General features: G+C 46.1%; 3 protein-coding genes across 4 annotated transcripts; all 3 read right to left on the bottom strand.

The window, feature by feature from the left end:
- Nucleotides 1–515: 515 nt before the first annotated feature.
- LOC143151077 (uncharacterized) lies at nucleotides 516–2,478 on the bottom strand. Its single transcript, XM_076319859.1, has 2 exons — nucleotides 2,350–2,478; nucleotides 516–2,281 (listed from the first exon to the last, which is right to left on the bottom strand). The coding sequence occupies exons 1-2, from the start codon at nucleotides 2,395–2,397 to the stop codon at nucleotides 1,949–1,951; spliced, it is 381 nt and encodes a 126-aa protein (XP_076175974.1). The 5' UTR covers nucleotides 2,398–2,478; the 3' UTR covers nucleotides 516–1,948.
- A 212-nt stretch (nucleotides 2,479–2,690) lies between these two features.
- Nucleotides 2,691–5,124, bottom strand: LOC143151074 (uncharacterized). Of its 2 annotated transcripts, none has more exons than XM_076319853.1 (6): nucleotides 4,966–5,124; nucleotides 4,747–4,888; nucleotides 3,962–4,224; nucleotides 3,622–3,854; nucleotides 2,885–3,117; nucleotides 2,691–2,822 (listed from the first exon to the last, which is right to left on the bottom strand). In XM_076319853.1, exons 1-6 carry the CDS (start codon nucleotides 5,115–5,117, stop codon nucleotides 2,781–2,783), a joined length of 1,065 nt encoding a protein of 354 aa, XP_076175968.1. In that variant the 5' UTR covers nucleotides 5,118–5,124; the 3' UTR covers nucleotides 2,691–2,780. The 2 variants fall into 2 exon arrangements, with proteins under 2 accessions (XP_076175968.1, XP_076175969.1); XM_076319854.1 differs by having other exon boundaries at nucleotides 3,962–4,221.
- A 1,602-nt stretch (nucleotides 5,125–6,726) lies between these two features.
- On the bottom strand, nucleotides 6,727–16,300 carry LOC143151073 (uncharacterized). Its single transcript, XM_076319852.1, has 4 exons — nucleotides 15,719–16,300; nucleotides 14,891–15,088; nucleotides 12,800–13,001; nucleotides 6,727–6,883 (listed from the first exon to the last, which is right to left on the bottom strand). Exons 1-4 carry the CDS (start codon nucleotides 16,287–16,289, stop codon nucleotides 6,742–6,744), a joined length of 1,113 nt encoding a protein of 370 aa, XP_076175967.1. The 5' UTR covers nucleotides 16,290–16,300; the 3' UTR covers nucleotides 6,727–6,741.
- Between the last annotated feature and the right edge of the window lie 2,736 nt (nucleotides 16,301–19,036).

Below are 19,036 nucleotides of genomic sequence, written 5' to 3'. Positions count from 1 at the left end.
TGTCTTTCGCTGTCAGTTGCACCCCATTTGGCCTTGTCCAAGGCACACGGCCCTCGGGGTTACGGCTTCCATCGTCTCCGTGGCCGTCGAGAACCGCCTCGAATTACACGCCAGAAAGGATAAAATAATTACACGTTCCCTCTCCTCGAAACTTTTCGCTTCTCGGTGACCGGGCCACCCCCTCTGGCCTTATCTTTTTTTTTCACTCGAACACCGATTCGTTCCAAATTTCTATTTCGTTGCGAGATTTGTTCACAGTTCGTGGAACTTTCCACGTGGAAGCTGACCGTGCATAGTTCAACTTCGGTAATGGATCGCGTACCGATGCATTTTCTGCCGCGTACTCTCTGGGAAGCACGCGTTTCAACGAACGAAAAGTTTCCGCATTCTACGCGAGAGAATGTCGATGCGGATCGGTAGGAAAATTAACGACGCCATTTTCGGATAATGTTTATTAAGGATCGTTCCGTTTCGTTGGAAGATTTTATATTTTTTTTCAAGTTGTTCGTATCGTACAAATATTTATTCAAATATCGATCGATTCGTATTCTTGTAATACTGTACGCGTTCAGAGGAAGCATTTAGACTACGGTACTGTGAGAGAAAATTGTATTTTTTTAAATCTCTGTCCTTTTTGTGCTTCAATTTTTGCAAACGACGATAGACACGTAGCTGATAGAGAATTGTATTTCAGCGACTAATCGGTGAAGTGTCTTTCCGATAATCCGGATATCAAAATATTTTTATTCTCCTACGCTCATAATCGGCTCATGGCGGCCCTCGTGAGAGCCAACAAGCTGCGTTTGTTTCATTAAGTCGTACTCCCATTAGCGGGGTTTCGGGGCCGGAACAATTTTCGTTTGCGTATAATAGTAATCGGTCGTGCCTAGTTAAGGAGTTAATGACACACAATTAGAGCGAAACCGTAATTCGCGGCTTATCTTATAACGTTTCATTTATAAAGTCACCGTCGTAACGAACGTCATTTTTTTTATAATACGGTAGCGCCGAGTATGCGTACGCTCGTATCGTTCGGCTCGGGCAAAAGGGTTCACCGTAACGTGTCATTACACTTTGTTGCATAATTCAATACTTCGTATCGCATAAAAGATGCTAAATACAAGCTGCTATTGCTGATTGTTACCTGCGCCGTGCCCCGCCCGTAAGAATTAGCGCTTCTCTCGTGAAATCGAACGACACCGGCATCGAAAGGGTGCAATAAGGGACACAGGGCGAGACCGTGACTTCTCGAGAACTTGGATTCATCGAAACGATCGTCCAGGCGGTGTTTTTCCCCTGTGCAGCTGTATTACGACAGCCGGTTGGAAGCTATCGTTCGATAATCGTACAACTCGCGTAAAAGTGATGAATAAAATTCAGCGTATCTTGTCGCCGTTTTTTATTTAAAATTCGTCCCTCGATCTTAGAAAACACAACCGCGAACCACGTTCGGTTTTCATCGCTGAGTCGATCGAAGAGTCGATTTTATCGCTACACTTTGTAATCACCGTTACTCCCGACGTGTTCCGATCGATGTAAAATATTGCGCTGTAAATAGTATCGATAGATCGGTTATCGCGGCTCGAATATTATTATACTCGAAAGAAGCTGTTGGGTATACGCCCATCGGCATCCGCGATACCCGTTCCAGCGTGGATAAATACCGAACGACTCTTGAGAGATCACGGAGCAACGTTGCCTCTTCGAATTCCAAGCGTTTGTACGCGGTTAGGTTACACGACGCGCGGATCCTTTACGCGCGTGCATATTGCACAGGAGGCGGCGAGACGCACCGCGTCGCGGATAGGAGCGTTCCGTTTCCTTCTTCTCGTCTCGTTGTTATTATTTCGCGGCGCTATCTGAGCAGGAAATCGAACCGGGATAAGATACAATTTACCGGGCGCGCGTAACTGAGACATAAAGCGGTGGCTGATGCTCGAGGGCAGATTCATTGGACAAGTTGTCGGTGCTCGTACGGTGCCCCATGCTGTTTCCACAAATGGTATCCGAGCCGGTAACATCGAGTACGACGACTCGACTCGACTCGGGACTTCCTGTTTATGAACACGGCTCGTACAGGTGGATAGAAAATCACCGATGGGACACGGCCAGGTGGAACGAACGAGACTCGACGCCGTGGGCGTGGACGAATTTTCCTAGCCACTCGCGGAAACACCGGTAATCCGGTGTAAATTCGTCGGTCGACGGACGCTTGGATATTTGTGGCTCCGAGCGGAAAATTGCCCATCGAACTCGATGCTGCCCGTTCCGTGTGTTCGACCTACGAATGCTCCAGGTTTAATTGAATCGACGAGTCGAAGAACGGTGCAAATTTAACTAACCGCGTACCGGACTTCCCTGTCCCGTGTCGGAATCATTTCTGACTATCGTCGACATTTCACCGATACGGATATATAGTATTTCCTCTTGACTCGAAACTCGAGATGATGTACGAGATCTCGAAAATATCGGATTGGTTCCTTTCGAAGGAGACTGATCCTCGAAAGTACGTCGTCGATCGAGAACGTGGAGAATCTCGATAATTTTCACGTAATATACAACAAGTACGCAATATACTAATACACTTGTGAATTGTATATTAATTATTTATACAAGTTTTCGAAAATTTCGAGAATCGCGATATATTCGAGACACATCTTCGACTCGTCGATTCAATGATTTGCAAAGTTCCTCGTTGTACGATCTCGATCGGGTACCGGTTTTAATTGGGTACGTTCGGAGATCTTTTTTCCGTGGAGATTGTCTCGTGTACTGAAAATTCACGGAAACCGGACTCGAAAGTACCTTTTGTTATCTGCACCCTGGAAAGACACGAGATTTGACAAGAGGCTGTCCAACGTGCTTGTTTATTCGATGAGATTACCTGAGGGAAGAACGCGACGTTGTTCGTTTCGGGTCTCTGCGGAAAGTTTACGATACTGTTGGCCGCGGGATCGTTGTCCGTGACTTTTCCATTCGGGAACGCGACTTCGTTACCGCTTCGGAATTGTTCGTATCTCGGGAAATGAACTTTGTTTCCGACCCCCTCGGGGTGAGACGCTTCTATCGTGCTGCCGGTGATTATTCTTTCTTGAGTCCGAGTTCTCGAATAATCGCCTGCGATGGAAACAAAAATTACACGGTTCAGTATCGAGAACGCGGTTCCTGGTTCGAGGTTGAAAGTTTCGATGTTTGAAAATCGATATCGAATGTTTGAATGCTCGAACGTCGAGTGTAATATTCGAATGTTCGAATGTGTCAAATATTCGGAAGTTCAAGTTCATTTTACCTGATGTTCAGATGTCTACGTATCGTACTCGATGTTCGAACTACCGGATATTTGAATAGTGGAATATCGTGACTGATATTTTACTGTTCAGATATCGTATTTGAATATTCTAACGTCTGGATGTCTTCGGATGTCGCGTCCAATATTCGATTATTCCACTCGAATCTTTGTATATCCTACGTTCGAATCTCAATCGTCCGGTTCTTTAAATTTCGAGTACCCGGTCATCGGATATTTTGAACATATTAAAGTTAAAACTCCAAGACCGTGTTTTTCCACGCGAGACTTACTGCAAATTTGTAACCTTGAAAATATCGAGCAGAGTCGCTCACCGTGAAGACCACCGAACCGTCGCTGTTTCCCGAACTGAAGCTTGTTAAAGAGCCGAAAGAATCCCCCGTTGTGGTTGTTCAAATAATAAACAAGCTCGTCCGCGTTCCGCGGGCACTTGGGGAAAGCTCTGTAACACGCCAGGGAGTTTCCTCTGTTGCTGTAACCGAGGATCATCGCTCTCCCGAAGTTCAGCAGAGGAGAGGATCCAGCTACGTCGACCGTGGCCAGCCACCTGAAAACACGAACGCGTAGAGAAGAGACGGGCCCTCGATATCGCTAGCGGTTCGAAAGCGAACGGAAAAATTTCCCCAAGGAAACGACGGTTTCGGGCGAACCTACTCCGTTAGAGCGTTTTTTCCAAAGTACTCGAGCAAACTGGACGTTTGTTTGCCCAACGATCTCCCGGGAAGTTTCCCACTCGCCATTTCGCAGAGTATTCTTGGCACACACTTGTAGTCGTCGTGACGGGATATCGAAGACAGAGCATCGAAGAGATTCAGCTGAAATCCTGGCGAATGATCGAACGTTCCACCTGATATCGTCGGATAATTCGATTGGTAGTAACCGGACGTCGTATCCGCCGGAAGAGAGGTCCGATGCTGCTATAAGTAGAAAAGTTTTCCAAACTTCGCTCACGAGGAGGCTGTCGTGAGTTTCGTCCCGACTCGATCAATTTCCCCCTTTGCATGCCAAATATCTCCGAATAATTGGGATATAAATTACCCATTGAGAATCTCTCTAGCGTACGAGTTTCCTGTTTTCGAGATTACCCACGATCACCGTTACGTACGACAAAAATACAGACGCGATACGAGATCTGAAATTATTTCCAAAGAGGTTTCTAAATACGCTTCGCGTTCGGTGTACTCGGATTCCTTGACATTCTTTGTAATTAATTTTATTACGGATCGTTGTTTCGCGATCGAATACGCACCGATGAGAATCGATGTACACGTTATTCGATTTATTACACAACGAAAGTTAAGGATGCAATGCGTAACGAGAACATGCTCAAAGCTCGCGAGGTCTAAAACGTTTCGACAGAGTTCGATTTCAACGACTCGACGAGGCGAACTTTGATCGAGCCCGTGTTATATACGCATCGACTCGCTTTCGAAACGTACCGGGGACTGGTCTTCGTCGAAGAGATTCGCAAAAACGTCCGCGAAAGAGATCTGCCTGCTCGTTGACCCGTTCCACTGACTTTTCCCACTCTTGGCCCCGCTTTCTCGATCGATGAGATCGGCAGCCAGCGCATCGATACACCTACGCGATGGTTTTTCGTCCGAGAGAATTATCCAAGCGGTTGCCACCTCTCGAGAATAATACGATTTTCTACTCACTGCAATAAATCCGACGTCTCGTAGTTCCTTCGAGAACCGTCGAAGTCGCAGTAATGAGCGCCATCAATTTCCCGGAGAGACCTTTGAAAGCCGTCCTCGCCGCGAACGCGAGAACGGAGGAGGAAACAAATAAGGACGAATTTGAATATCATCCCGAGACTCTCAGTTTCTGCCTTCGAGATTCAACGTCGATCCTCTTCCCTCGGTTCGTTGCACTCGAGTCCTCCTCTGCTCTCGAATTCACCGTGTTCCCTCGACGATCTCGCTCACACCGCCGGGCGTTGTTTCATCGTCGTTTTCGTAACGCAACGTTTGTCGATCGCGAATCGGACGATAAAAACACGTGGAAATAAATCGCGCTCGATCCCGACCGAGCCGAGTCGTTCCTCGATGTAATTTCCTCCGAGCGTACGTCCGTCCCGAAGAGGCTCGGTTTCCGTTCGATCGAAACGTACGAGCGACTCGAGGAGGCGGATGATCGTGTCACAGTTCCACGGGCAACTGGAACTTTCTTCGGAATCGTTCTTGGTACACAAACTCGGCCGAAGAGGCGTAGGTAGGAAGGAAACGTCATCGCGAGCTACTCTCACTTCACGGATCTACATGCGTGCCTGGTTTTTCGCGCGCGTGCTCCGCGAGAGTTTCAAAACAGTTTCAAAAGTATACCGCGCGTGTTTGTTCGTTAAACAGCTCTATCGTACGGTTGACACAGGATCGAGCTCCGCCGATACGTTACACGGGTTCGAAATATTTCTCGTTCGGAGTAGCTCTGTTAAGTAGAGCGACTATTATTCAGGATTGGAATCTCTCCGAAGATCTGATAATTTATTGCGCACAATTGAAACACTTTTAGTTCCAAGTAGCTTCTTCGAGTACATTCTTTCGATTTGCTCACCAGCAACGATTATTCGAGATTGGAATCTTTGCACAGTTCTGGCAATTTAGTACGTACAATTGAAACACTTTTGGCTCCGAGTAGCTCTCCGAAATATCATACATTCTTTCAATTTTCACACGAGTAGTAATTATCCGAGATTAGAATCTTCGCGCAGCTCTGACAGTTTGTTACACACAAATGAAATACTTCTGATTCCGAGTAACTCTCTCGGAAACATTCTTTCAATTTTCATGTAAATTCGTATATTCATCGCTCAAGATTGGAAACTCTCTTGCGGCTAATGTTTTACATTCGTTTACAGAAATTCTTCAATAATGGGTAATTGGTCGAGATTATTCAATTTATTGGGTACAATTGAAGTATGTTCTATTCGCAGCAGCCCTTTTGAATACATTCCGGCGATTAACGGGCGAGCGATTGTACGACTTTCGAGCCTTCTCGGGGCCGTGGCGAATTTGTTACGCGCGAGTGAAATATTTTTAATTCGGTGCGGCTCTCTCTCTCTCTCTCTCTCTCGACCACGTTACTTCGGGTTTCCCTGTAAATTCGTGCATTCGACGCTTAGCGATAATTATTCGACGAGCGTTGCCGTCGCGCGACGCGTTTCAGGCAACAGGAACGTTAACGGCCTTAAACGTAATAATTAATTGTACATCTGCGCGACGCGTAGACCGTTGAAAGTCAGCTGTTTTTGTTACGGTGTCGAGGATCCTCGTTACGCGAAACGAGGCGAGAAAACACGGATGCCGCGGCAGCTTTATTCGTCCCGCGGATTAACGACCGTAGGAGAGAAACAGGGAACGCCGCGTACGCGTCATCGGGATATTTACAATCTGTACAGGACTACGGTTTTGTACAACATAAATAGCGGTTTACAGTTAATCCGCGAGCGTGGCGTCCGCGCAGCCTCTTCCTCTCTTCGCCAGCTGATGACAGAGTCCCGGGCTGCCTATAATGTCGCCCAGGAACACGCTCAATAAATAATTCTCCTTCATCGGATTCGGCGATGATTTGTACTCGCTGTAAAACGAAGAATCGGCGACGTTAACTTTATGATACGCTCGATGTGTTTGTGCGCGCTCGCGAGCACGCGCATTTAAGCGAACGCGAAAGCGTAACTAATGTCTAGGGTTAAAGGCTCGCGCGAGGAGTACAAGTTCGCGTGTACCGCTCGTAACCGAGACGGTACGTTTTCCGGTTAAGCGAGCGAAACGCATTGGCTACCGGTGATACCGATTCCTGGTTCTTTTTCTCTTCCTTTGATGCGCACTACCGTTCGATAAATCAACGGAGCCACGGTAAACGTGGAAGAAGATTGGATCCGCCAATTTGATTCCTTACGGGAACGATATAATAACATTGTGTACCGCGGTAACGATTCGATCGAAATGTAGCTGCACGATACGAAAGTTTTTGCGAATTTTGTTCTTCTAACGTTTCTGGAATAATTTTTCATTTCCCTGTAAGTTTCGATCTCGAATGTCCTTTGGAGATTTACCTCGGTGTACACTCCGATCGACGAATATTTTGGAATATTTCTTACGGTTTAACAACGATACTAAACTTGCATCGTACAAGAGAATCGCATTCGTATCTTTATTTTCTTGACACGCGTTTTCCAAGCCGAACCAGCCAGTGTCCGATGAGTTATGGACGGTAGTGCACGTTGGAGACAACTTTAGTTTCATCGTTATCGCGGCGTTCCTCCGTTAGAATTATATTTATTTATAGTATAGAGGAAAACGAAACTCACCGTGGAAATGATTTACAGAGGATTCAACGCGTAAATCTACTCGCGCGCGAGGCTTGAGTTACACGGCCAAGATATATTATTATAGGTAGAACGAATAACACGCGCAACGTTTGACTACCAACGCGTAACAAAACGTTGTTAAGTCGATGTTGGAAACACTCGAGCACCGACAACTCGCTACGAATCGCTAAATTTGTAATCTCGCTTCTTCAGCATCGGAAACAGCTCCCGTACCACTACCTGTTAAAGACAACGCCAATTTCTATCTGGCATCTGTTATACATTTTCGATGCTAACACCCTTGGAAAGGTATCTCGAGTTTAAAATTAGAAATTCCAAGTAAGGAGAATTGTACGTAATTTCACAAGCGGAACGGAATCATCGAATCGGGGAATCCTCGAGAAATTCTCGTAACGTTCGAACGATAAAGCAGTCTGTACACTTTTCGGAATAATTAAACGGTTAATTTACATGGAAGATAAAAAATATATAACTTGCAACGAGGACGATCCGTGTCTCGCGAAGGACAATTGCTACACACTCTTTACGACGACGTCCGTAAAGAAAAATCACTCCGAACGTGTAACAAAAGTCGTAGAAGGTACCAAAGCGATGCAAACTCATCGATGGTAGAACCTAGAAAAATGCTTGCGTCATTCAAAGGGTGAAAGATCGACGTACGCGTATTTCCGAATACCAAAAATTGTCCAAAAGACAGGATTCTTCGCGCGACAGAGGGTCGAACACGGTCCCATCCATTCTTCACTCGCAGCGCGTTCTGGGAAGGACTCGGTACACCACGGTCCCTCATCCACGGTCCGTTAAACATCTCGAAACCGCTTCCTGCCACCAGCAACCTCCAATTCATCCTCTCTGGGCTGGTTGTCCCTACGAGTCTCCCACTCGTCCGGACAGGTGACAGAGCCGATCAACCGAGGTGTTTCGTCTTCCATGACACGCGTTGGCCATCCACGGACCGGTGGCGTCGGGAAATCGCCGATAAGCCATCCTCCTCCGAAATCCACGAGCAGATAGCCTCGCGACGCTCGTAAAACGGGAGAGGCGCGACGAAGGTGGCCGTGGTAGGGGAGAAACGTTGGAACAGAGTTATCAGGATGCATTAGGACGGTCGTCGAGGCCGCCATTAAAGGCTATCTGCTCCCGGCGTTACTCGCAACTGAATTTAGTGCAAGCTCCGCTCGGGAAGGTGGGCTCTGCTCGAGTCGGTAGCACGGATTTCTATTAGGTCCTTCGTCGGAAGAAAGTGCTGCCGACCCATTAGAACCGAGAGGTTCCACCTTCCCTCGTAGTTCCTTTTAAGGATTTATCGGCTCGATCACTCTACACGAATTATCGGGGAATCCATGGAATTTATACGGGACACCGAGGACCGTCGCGCGCGCGAGCCCCGCTCGCAGGAGAAAGTTGGATTTCGGCGGTTTTACATCTACGTTTTACGAGCAGGTGGATCCCAGCGCGCGAGTTACGAGTCGCGAAGCCGTGGAAGGGGTTTTCGTTAACCGGAACTCGAAGTCGAGGAGAATGCGCTACCTGGAAGCGATCGTCGACGTATTTCGATCGGCGAATCGCGATCGAAGAGCAGAGGGTGTCAAAATTGGATACAAAATGAGAGATTCGCGACTGGGAAAGAAGTGAAGAATCTTTCTTCGATCGGTTAGGATCACGGTAGTGCCTTGCAGGATGTACAGAAACCTCAGAGAGCCAATTGTCGATACGCGGAGAGGAAATCTTTTTCGACAAAATTCGAAAGGATAATCAGTCGAGGAAGTTGGGAACGATTACTGATCGATAATTTAAAATACTATCGCACCTAGATCGACAAACTGTTCTCCGATTCGATAGTCGAAACGCCCACGAAAGTTCCTCGAACAGAATTTTAGAAACGACGAACGCAAGGAGTACGCGGAAAGTTCAGACGTCGACTCGCCGGGAAGGCCACTCCCATTTGATTTTTAACACTCTCCAGGGTCTGCAAACTACGCGACCTTTCCTATCGCTGCTAAACTCGTTTCGTCATCGATACACAGCGCAATACTCGCGACAGATTTAACCGCGGCTCGCGAGAAACTTTCTCGATCCACTTTTACCGTTTGTGTTAACGCTCGACGAGAACCGAAACCGAGGATTCGAGTTACACGAAACGGACTTACCGAAAACGAGATGCGCGAAATATTCGAAATTGAAACGAATCGTTGAAGTAATATTCGCATATAATTCCTCCGTTTGTAAATTAGATCTCCTCAACGACGAAAGAAGAGTCTACCCGTGGCTGGAGAGAGATCGACGCTCGTTTAGCACGATCGACGGAGATCGAAACGTCGCGTTGTAAAAAGGGGCAAGAGGGAGAGAAATAAATGGCAGGGGACACGTTTCATTGGTTCACGGCTGACCGCGCAAATGGGCCAGTAGTTTTCCACGATGCACTAACGAGGCCCGTTATTAAGCTTCCTATCGATAGCGTTTCGCAACTCGACCGAGCGAGACGAAGGTGGAGAACCAGTCTCGGTCGTCGCGAGCGCCCTGGGCCGTGAACTTCAGGGTCGTGGTTACGCAAGTCGCTGCACCGGGTTACCCGGGATGCGCTCGGATCGCGAAATGCAACGGTGAACGGTGTTAGGTGCACCGCTAGCGAAATCGCGTTATCGTCTGCGCGCTCTTGTACGTCTGTCTTTGTCGTTTTCGATTGGAAGAACGAGGAAAAAGATCACCGAAGTGAAATGTAAAATCAATAATTACGATATAGGAACGAGGAAAAATATTGTTTCTAAACGGGTGACGATCGAATCTTGTAAATATTTTTGGAAAAGAAATTTTTGGAAAGTTTGAAACTTGGTATTCAATGGAAATATTAAAATTGTTGAGAATTCTTCGAGTAAAATTATTAATTGAATATGAAAGGTAAATTATACGGTTACTCGTATATTGTGGAAGGATGGTAGTTTTCCACGCGATAGGGATATATTGTTTATCGAGCGGGATCATTTTCTACGACCTTGAGCGAAGTGGAGATAATGAATGTAAATGAGAACGTCTTTGTCGCGGCGTAGTAAAAAGAAAGTACGCGGACAGAATGATGTAAAGGCGAGTCTCGGTCGTGCAGCTGTTGAGCCTAGCCTAGAATGGCACGGGGAGAAGAAAGAAAAAACGAGAGACGAGTGAAAGAAAGTTATAGGCGTTGAAGGTTCGCACAGGTGTCCGCGGTGAAAATTCGATTAAAATAAAGAGGGATGGTTCGGGATGAAGCTTCCGCGTTTAAAGAAGGCTGCGCAACGAGCAGATGTATACCTACACGGACAGGTACGAGATTGAAATAGCGAGGTGAAGCGTGCAGGAAGGAACCGGAGAATTTAGTGGAGCGAAACGCTGGAATGGACAGAAGGGATTCAACTCGTGTACGGTAGGAGTCGGTGGCACGAAATTCGGAGCTAAGCTGCATGCATTATGTCGCGTAGACACGAAGGTGTGTCAGACCGGAGAACTTTGAACACCGAACAACAGAGGTGTCCACCTTTGTGTCGTGTTGATCCGGCTGAATTAATTAAGAAGCAGGATAATACGATCATATTTACGGACAGAAACAGGGAACCACAGGCAATTCCGATGTGTTGCGCGCGACGACGAAACTGTTTTGATTAAACAGGAGTGGTAGACCCTATCAACGTACTCAAAGAGAAGCAGAGAAAGAGGGAGCTATAAATAACCGAGAGGAGCGACACATTTCCTAGCGAGTGTAGAACTTTTAGACGAACGCGAACAGCTCGGAGTTAGATCACCGTGCGAGACGAGTTTACAGAGAGCAAAAGTGACATCGGGTACTTTGGACGGAAGTTTGGATTATTTTAACGAAAAAGGGTGCGATACAGGTGTGAATATGAATTTGTCACGTGAGCAATGGAAACTTACCTCTGCGTTATTATTTAGAATCGTCTATTTCGCACAGGGATAGAAGAGAATTTTGTTAAACGATCGTTCGAATTTCGAGTTTCTTAAACTCCGGGGTGACTCAAGAATTTTAAGGGAAACTCGTTCGAATGTTCAGGGCTCTCGAAATTATTCACGACGGGTTTCGAGGTACCCGGAAACATCTCGAGAGCTTCTGGTTTTAAATAATATTCCCGGCGGTTCGATCTTTACGCTACCGAGTGTTTCAATAATTTTCCGCACCGGAGAAGTTACCACCGGACCGATCCTCGCAACGACCGCGTACCTCGCTCGCGGATCGTTCGCCGGATCGCTTTCAGAAACAATTGCGATGCAAATTACGCGACTGAAATCGGTAACTGTCGATGCACGACGTTTCGAATCGCAGGAAATCGATGCAAACGCGCCCGATAGAGCCTCGGGGAACACCGACGGTCCGCGGAGTTACGTAAAGACGAAACTGTGTCGACGACACACGAACTCGGAATAGAGTTTCGAGAAACGCTGAGACGATGTTCCGTCGTTTCTGATCCGTCCACGCGATCTGGAGAAGTATTTCGCGATTAATTGCACCATTTCCTGAACGTAGAAAGATCACAGCTCACGTTTACCGCGTCAATTTTATCGGTATTCCGTTTCATTATCCTCGTAAAGAAGAAATCACGAAAAATGATCACTCTTTCTCCCGAGAAGGAAAAATGCCTGATGGTACAAAAATTGGAGTTAAAGATCAGTTCAAATACGCTCACATAATTATTTCCCTCATCCGAGTACAAGGGTTACGTTTCATCATGGATGAACCGAAGAAAATGAAACAACGTTCAGGTAAGTTCGATTGCTAGCATATTCGCAATATTTGAACCATTTTTCCATCGTATTTCGGGACAGAACAGTTTTTGATCTCGAAAAATTACCATTTCTAACGTGTTACCATTTCTTTGTGTACGACCAGGAACCTCGAAGATGTCAGATTGGTTCAATTCAACGCCATTGTACACAAGTGTAGTTTTCTCTCCGCGTTCTTCTAACCCTTTTTGTTACACGATTCTCACGCGGAGGAGCCAGATTTCACTTGACGACGAATCTAGATTTCCACGAGTAATTTCGTTGGAGAAGTGTGAACAACGAGCACCAGGGACAAACGACGAAAGGAAACCGGTGGCTACGAACCGTGTATCGTGAAATGATGTCGGGTATCGATCATCGCGACGTTCAAGAGCGATGGAACGTCGTTAGTGTACCTGAACACGGCGGTCCAGTCGAGGTCACGTTCCCGGCTCCGTTTCTGCAGAGTCTGAGCCGCATACTTGGCACAAATTCTCTCGTAGATGCACACGTTACTGCCCAGCTCTGTTACCAATTTCTTCTCCACCTGACCAGCGTCTAGGATTTCCTCGTCGTGCAACAGAGGCAGGTCCCGCCTCGCTCGGCTGGCATAAGTCCCTGGAAACGGGAGACGAGAGTGGCGATGAATTACAAAACAACTTCGAACGCAATTATTCACCGACTATTACTTCACCAAATAATTCTCGATGTATCTTTGTTATTTCTCGATCGACTGTGATTTGAAAAAATGTTTCTGGGTGTATATTTTATACGTATATGTCAATGCTTTGGTCAATTAGTGTAGATAAAATCACTAATCTCGATAGTTTTTTTAATAAGCTACCGTGTCAATGCGTTTTTGTGCTAGAAGGTATTGGGTAAAAATTTTACGAATATATGAGACTTTTTTAGTAAGATAAGTTGACTAAGAGAGTAGAGATTGTTATAGTTTTAATTGTAGAAAAATAATACGAGAACAAGGTGTGTGGAAAAATTCCCAGGGAATGCAAGAAGAATGTCGAAAGAATTTTAATTCTTCTTTATTCCGAGTGAGCTCGCGAGAACGATTTAATAGTTTTTACAAATTTAAAAAATAGATTGAACACCGTCCTGGTAATATTCGTCGCGATATTCGTTCGTCGCGAATACGAATTGCCGGAATTCTCGCTCGATTATTTCGAACGAATTTAAATTCTTCTCGGTGGTTCATCCATTGCCAAGTCATCCGATGACAGCAGTCAGTCACGTTAATGCATTATACGGGTCCCGTTGAAAACGTTCACGAGGCGCGATCGTTTTCTGTCATCGATCCGAGCGACAGTGCTCGTTTCGGTCATTAAAAATTGCTAAATGAGAGCAAACGGAGTGACGTCTTCAACTTTTATTTTAACGAAAATGGACGCAACTCCGTCCAGTCGAATTCCGATAGTTACGATCAAATCGCATTATACGGTCTAAAACAATTTTTCCCTTTCGATATCGTTCGAAGCAACATTTTCTAACGAGACGATCTGTATCGTTGTCAGACCGATATCGTATACTTTTCAACCGTTTAACGATATTTTTTCTCCGTATAAAAATTCTCTACTCGAACGATAGTAAAAAAAAAAAAGAAAATGCTGACCCAGATTCTTGGATCAATTTGCGTTTAACAAGGTTCGCGCGTGTCTGTTCGTCGTTTCGGGCAGCGGTTCAACGGACGCATATTTCATTCGCATTCAGGAAACGGCTACAAATTACAGCGGCATTACACGGGATTCCGTGGTTCCGACAGAGAAGTCGCAACAAGTGGAACACTTTCGCTTTCGCTGTTCGCCGATTCGATTCACGCGCGATACCACGAGGAAGCCGAGTTACCTACGCGGCGAGGTTCGCATTCTTTTCGTTTCAGCGATCGACCAAGCGTCGACGTACGATGCAACTACCCGTGGACATGGACGAAAGGAAACATTGAACTTGCTCGAGCGATTCGCCTTAGAGAGGCGAACCACCGCGAAGATCACTCGATCTACTATTTTACGTTAGGTCGCTCTTGTTACGTCATCGGAAATTGTTTCTTTCCCTTGGGTTCCAATTCCTCGTTCGTCTAGGTTATTGGACACGATTGGAGAAACACTTGGAGCGATTCAAAATTGTGCACCGAACGTGGAGAAGCATAGACAGAGAAGGGGTTCTCTACGTTGGAAAGTTTTTAACATAAAATACACAATATTATTGTTTAACGATAGGAGAATTATTAGAATTGAAGTCGAATAGAATCGATCATAAAATTGAAATAGGTTGTAAACAAAATTAAAAAGACTCTATGTTGTTCTAACCTATGGCCACTCTAGATGCTACTATTAATTCATTAAATGTCTAATGTATTTGAAGTCGAATCGTTTCGATCTCAACAATCTCCCAACATTAGAAATATTGACACGGGTTCGTCAAAAACTCGGTTATCAATTTCTAATCCATTTTCTCTATTCGAAACGATCGACAGAGATTTGCTCGGCAGATCTTACCTGGATTCAACGAGTACGCGAGTTTCTTCACGAAATTGGTGATCCTTACGGCAGCGATGATCACAGGGAAGCCAATTAGCTGTACCGGAAGCTCGAACGAGGGCTCTTCCGGTCTCGGAGACGCGGTTACCACCGCCACCGCCAGGAACCAACATCCCAGGAAGAAAAATACCCTCGTCAATCGCATCGTGAAAATCTCTACCAAAGAAATCAATCGCGTTACATCCTTTCGAACAACTGCTCTGGAAATCCTGATAGAGGTCACGGGCGCAACGATTATTCGCAAAATAATTAACACCATCATCGTGCAACGTATCGTGCAGGATAGTTATCGTAAAATCAGCTCTCGAGAGTAACAACGTTCTCTGTACGATTTCAGCATCGAAAGGGAAAGTATTATAACCACGTGTACTACTTTTCGACAAGACTTACTAAACAGATCGTTACGTTCCCTTTTGAAAATGAAACAATCGTCAAGTCCCTTGACAAACTCGACCAATCGTCGCGCTCGTGTACCCCGGTTAACTCTACACTCCTGACGCTTCTTCCAGCACCGTTCACAAAATTCACAGCTATTCCTGATTCAATTACGGGTCAGTCTCGACGACGAAGCCCTGCTCGAACACTCGTTAGGCGATCAACACTCGTCCTCGTCGCTTTACACGCGTCGTGTGATCGTCGCGAGCAAGTCCATCGATCGTCTACTCGCGAGTTTCGTTTAATTTTCTCGCGACTCTTTCCACTTGGTAGCTGTGCCGTGTCTCGTGCACGGAACGACCAACACGAAAACGTGGCGTACTGGCTGCTTCTTTGGTAAAAACTCGTTACCGAGTGTTCCTCCGGGCGACCGTAGGCCGTGGTCGTTCGCGCCGTCTGAGAGAAAGTGATCGCCCCTTCCAAGCCTCGCATTCAAACGAACGGCGAACGCTGGATTGCGACATTTAGTGCGCCAACAGGGCTCGTGCGTGACGTCCTTCGAGCCCTCTTCCTGCCCGCGTCCTCCCCAAGGTCGTCGCGACACTTTCGCAGTCGCGCGGTGCTCCGAGCGACGCTTCCAGGAGGAGGAGAACGCTTCCAGGAAATCGAAACCACGCGAGAGCGACGATAACCTGTGAAAATCCAGTTCCCCGATCGATGAGTTTCCTCGACGAATGGGAGGCCAGGAGTCTACGGAGTTAGAAATTCGAAGAACTTTCTTAAACTTAACTAACCTCGAGTTTGATAGTTTCTCGCGCGAACTTCCCAAATCTGTAAACATCGTTCGCACTTGGATCGATAGTGACACTTGAGGCGAAGTTTCTGCTCGAAGCGAGGCATTAGGTGAGTTATAACGGTTGGGAAGATCTCGGTGAAACGACTCACTTTGCAACGATCTAAGACTCACAAGTATGTATTGCATTCATTGATATACGAATTTTTTTTTACGTTCTTTTAAGTATCGAATATTTTGTACAAAGTAACAGGAATCGATCTATGAGATTTCTTTACACTTTGAAAATATTTTCAACTCGAGGAGTGGATCGTAACGATGAAAAAGATATTGTACGAACGTGGATCTACTGTGTTTGTTGGCACAGTCTTTTCAAGTTTCTCATTAGGGGCCACGCTCGTATAGAATGTCGAGCACGTTAGCGCGATTCTAACCCACTCGGTCACGTAACAATCGCAAGGTACAAGGTAAACAATCGTAGGTATCAGGTAACGAGGAAAATAATAATTACCATCCGCGCGCTCCGAGGTGTGCATCCTTGCCAAAATTTCGATATTTTACATCTTACAATTTTTACAACTTTACAATTTTTCCATCTTGCTAACACATCGAGATTTACATTTTTGGAACACTTTTACATTATTAACTCTCGGCAGAATTTACACCTAAGGTTGCACGAGAGCTTTTGCAAATATCAATCACCACTTTGCGTGAAACGCCCATGGGTGTTACTCGAACACGAGTATCAAACGCGACAAATTGATCCCCGTACACGAGTAGCGGCCAGAGTTCGCGACTCGCCATCGAAATAGTTAAAGAACTCGAGAGCGCGGGGATGCACTCGCTGGAAACTTGGGTCGCACGGTGACACGAGTTTCGAGCGAATGTCCAATTAGTCGAGTTCTTTGGCCATCGAGAACCGCTTTGTCGGAAACGATTTACAAGTGATCTCTCGTAATGCATGGAAATGGTGCCAACAGCCACTTAAGTGCGATCACGGAGCAGCGACTGTGTAAGAATATAATCGATTTCTTGCGTGGCAACGGGACACGGTGAACAAGACCGATTACGCGTGAATCCGCTGGATTCGTTGCTCAATGAACGCGATTTTTCCTACGTGTCCTCGTACACGTAGATCCGAATCGGTGTCGCGGATGCACTTTTACCACGAAATCCCTCCACCCCTCGCCAACTAATCGCGCGCGGGGACAATTCTTTTTCCATTCGCGTTCCAATTTTTTCAACGACTCTCGATTAATTACTCGTTCTCGAGCACCGCCTGGAAAATTATATCTACTCAATTGCTCGTAGAAATTAGCATTCGGTAAATAACTCGACACACTTGAACGGTGATTAACGGTGGAATTTGTTCCTACACGAGTAATCAATTTATTTTACCATTTCTTCATTCTAGATCTCTTTACGTACTTCTCTAATCCCTAAACTCTCCCGATCTGCCATCGACGATCTTTCATATTCACCGTATCCGGTACACTCTCTAGCGATCTCATCGATGCGTACCAAATATCGGTCACAATTCCACGGTAATCGTCATAATGCGTTCGAACGGTTACGTACTCGTCGTTAACCGCACCTAGAAAATTAATTTTCCTGTACCTCGCTTTCTAAATTCTCGAGACTCGGCCGAAAATGTCAACCACGACGAAGACGACACTTGCGAAACACTCGATTTCGACTAACGGGGAACGAAATTTCACGTTCCGAAATTCTCAGCCGTATGGGTGTTTCGTAAACGTCTACTACGTGCTCGTCGCGAAACCCCCGTTTCTCAAGGGGGAGGGGAGAGTGTTGTCGGCTCGCTCGTGGATTATTCGCGGCGTGCCGTAACGTCGCGACGCCGGTCGTCGCGAAACAGCGGGGGATCCCGATTTCGAGAGCAGCGATCGCAAAGGGACGGGTAGTAGGGAGAGGGGTGTGGAGGGGGCGCCACTGAATTGCTGGCCCCCCGAATCGCGCGTAGTTGGCAGTGGCGAGAATCCCCGATAAACGAAGCCCGCGCGATCATTTCCCTCGAGGTTATATCGCGCGTATCCTAACTGCTCGCGGGCACTCTCTCGGCTTGGCACGATCTCGTCTAGCGATCGTTACGAACCGAGCCCGCTCCGTGAGTGCTTGGCATAGCGCTTAAGCCGATAAAGGCGCCGGAGATTGTTATAATAATTTTTCGCGGGCGGCCGACGCCACTGTAAATTCTCCCGATTGTTTTCGCGCGGGGAACTTTTCCCTTTTTTTTTCTTTCTTTCTTTCTTTCTTTCTTTCTTTTTTTTTTTATTCCTTCTCGAGGAAACGGAAAAGAAAGGGGAAAGCTGAGAAATGCGACTGTTTCGTACGGAATGGAAGGAGACCGGGTTCTTGTTTTTCCTTTTTTTTTTTAACCCTTTTAACGATGGAACGTCACCCGAAAGAATTGTGGCTGAATCGTAAACGCACGGTATGAATTGTGGGGATCAGCGTGGCTTCGCGGATGCATCGATTTATTTTTTTGTATTTTTTTTAGCGAAACGTTACGGGGAATGTATGTAAATTAAAATACATGGAAACGTAACACGCAGAGGCGAAGTACACGGACGACTTTTCGTTCGTTTCTACCGACACTGGAGGAAACTTCTTTTGAAACTAGTTTGGAGGAATTATGAACGGTGTAAGACACGTTCGGGGGTTATTATTGCGTTGTTTCGTGTTCATTTATTGATTTATTTTTCGGTCAATCGGGAAGAGAGAGTATATAGCATACATATATGAATAAATATTATTGACTTTAGATACGTTACTCCGTCGTGTCCGAAAAGTCTCTTATATCGAATTGCAAAATATCTCCCGACATTCGAGAAACCAGAAATTGTTCGAAATTGACACGTTGCGATTAAATAAACACCGGTACGTAATAAAAAATTTCTTGCCCTGTAAATGCGATG

The sequence above is a fragment of the Ptiloglossa arizonensis genome, chromosome 9 (genome assembly GCF_051014685.1).
Source record: "Ptiloglossa arizonensis isolate GNS036 chromosome 9, iyPtiAriz1_principal, whole genome shotgun sequence".
Classification (NCBI taxonomy): domain Eukaryota; kingdom Metazoa; phylum Arthropoda; class Insecta; order Hymenoptera; family Colletidae; genus Ptiloglossa; species Ptiloglossa arizonensis.
Note: the sequence above shows the minus strand (reverse complement) of the source record. Positions and strands in the feature narration are given on the sequence as shown.

Excerpts from the sequence above, each read along its gene's own strand:
- LOC143151077 (XM_076319859.1), bottom strand. The coding sequence starts at position 2,397 with ATGTCGACGATAGTCAGAAATGATTCCGACACGGGACAGGGAAGTCCG. Across the intron at positions 2,282-2,349 it reads ACACGGGACAGGGAAGTCCG|GTCGAACACACGGAACGGGC; the intron begins GTACGCGGTTAG and ends GAGCATTCGTAG.
- LOC143151073 (XM_076319852.1), bottom strand. The coding sequence starts at position 16,289 with ATGCAATACATACTTGTGAGTCTTAGATCGTTGCAAAGTGAGTCGTTT. Across the intron at positions 15,089-15,718 it reads GTCGCCCGGAGGAACACTCG|AGATTTTCACGATGCGATTG; the intron begins GTAACGAGTTTT and ends TTTCTTTGGTAG. Across the intron at positions 13,002-14,890 it reads CGCGTACTCGTTGAATCCAG|GGACTTATGCCAGCCGAGCG; the intron begins GTAAGATCTGCC and ends TCCCGTTTCCAG.
- LOC143151074 (XM_076319853.1), bottom strand. The coding sequence starts at position 5,117 with ATGATATTCAAATTCGTCCTTATTTGTTTCCTCCTCCGTTCTCGCGTT. Across the intron at positions 4,225-4,746 it reads TCGACGAAGACCAGTCCCCG|CAGCATCGGACCTCTCTTCC; the intron begins GTACGTTTCGAA and ends TTCTACTTATAG. Across the intron at positions 3,118-3,621 it reads ACGGTTCGGTGGTCTTCACG|GCGATTATTCGAGAACTCGG; the intron begins GTGAGCGACTCT and ends TTTCCATCGCAG.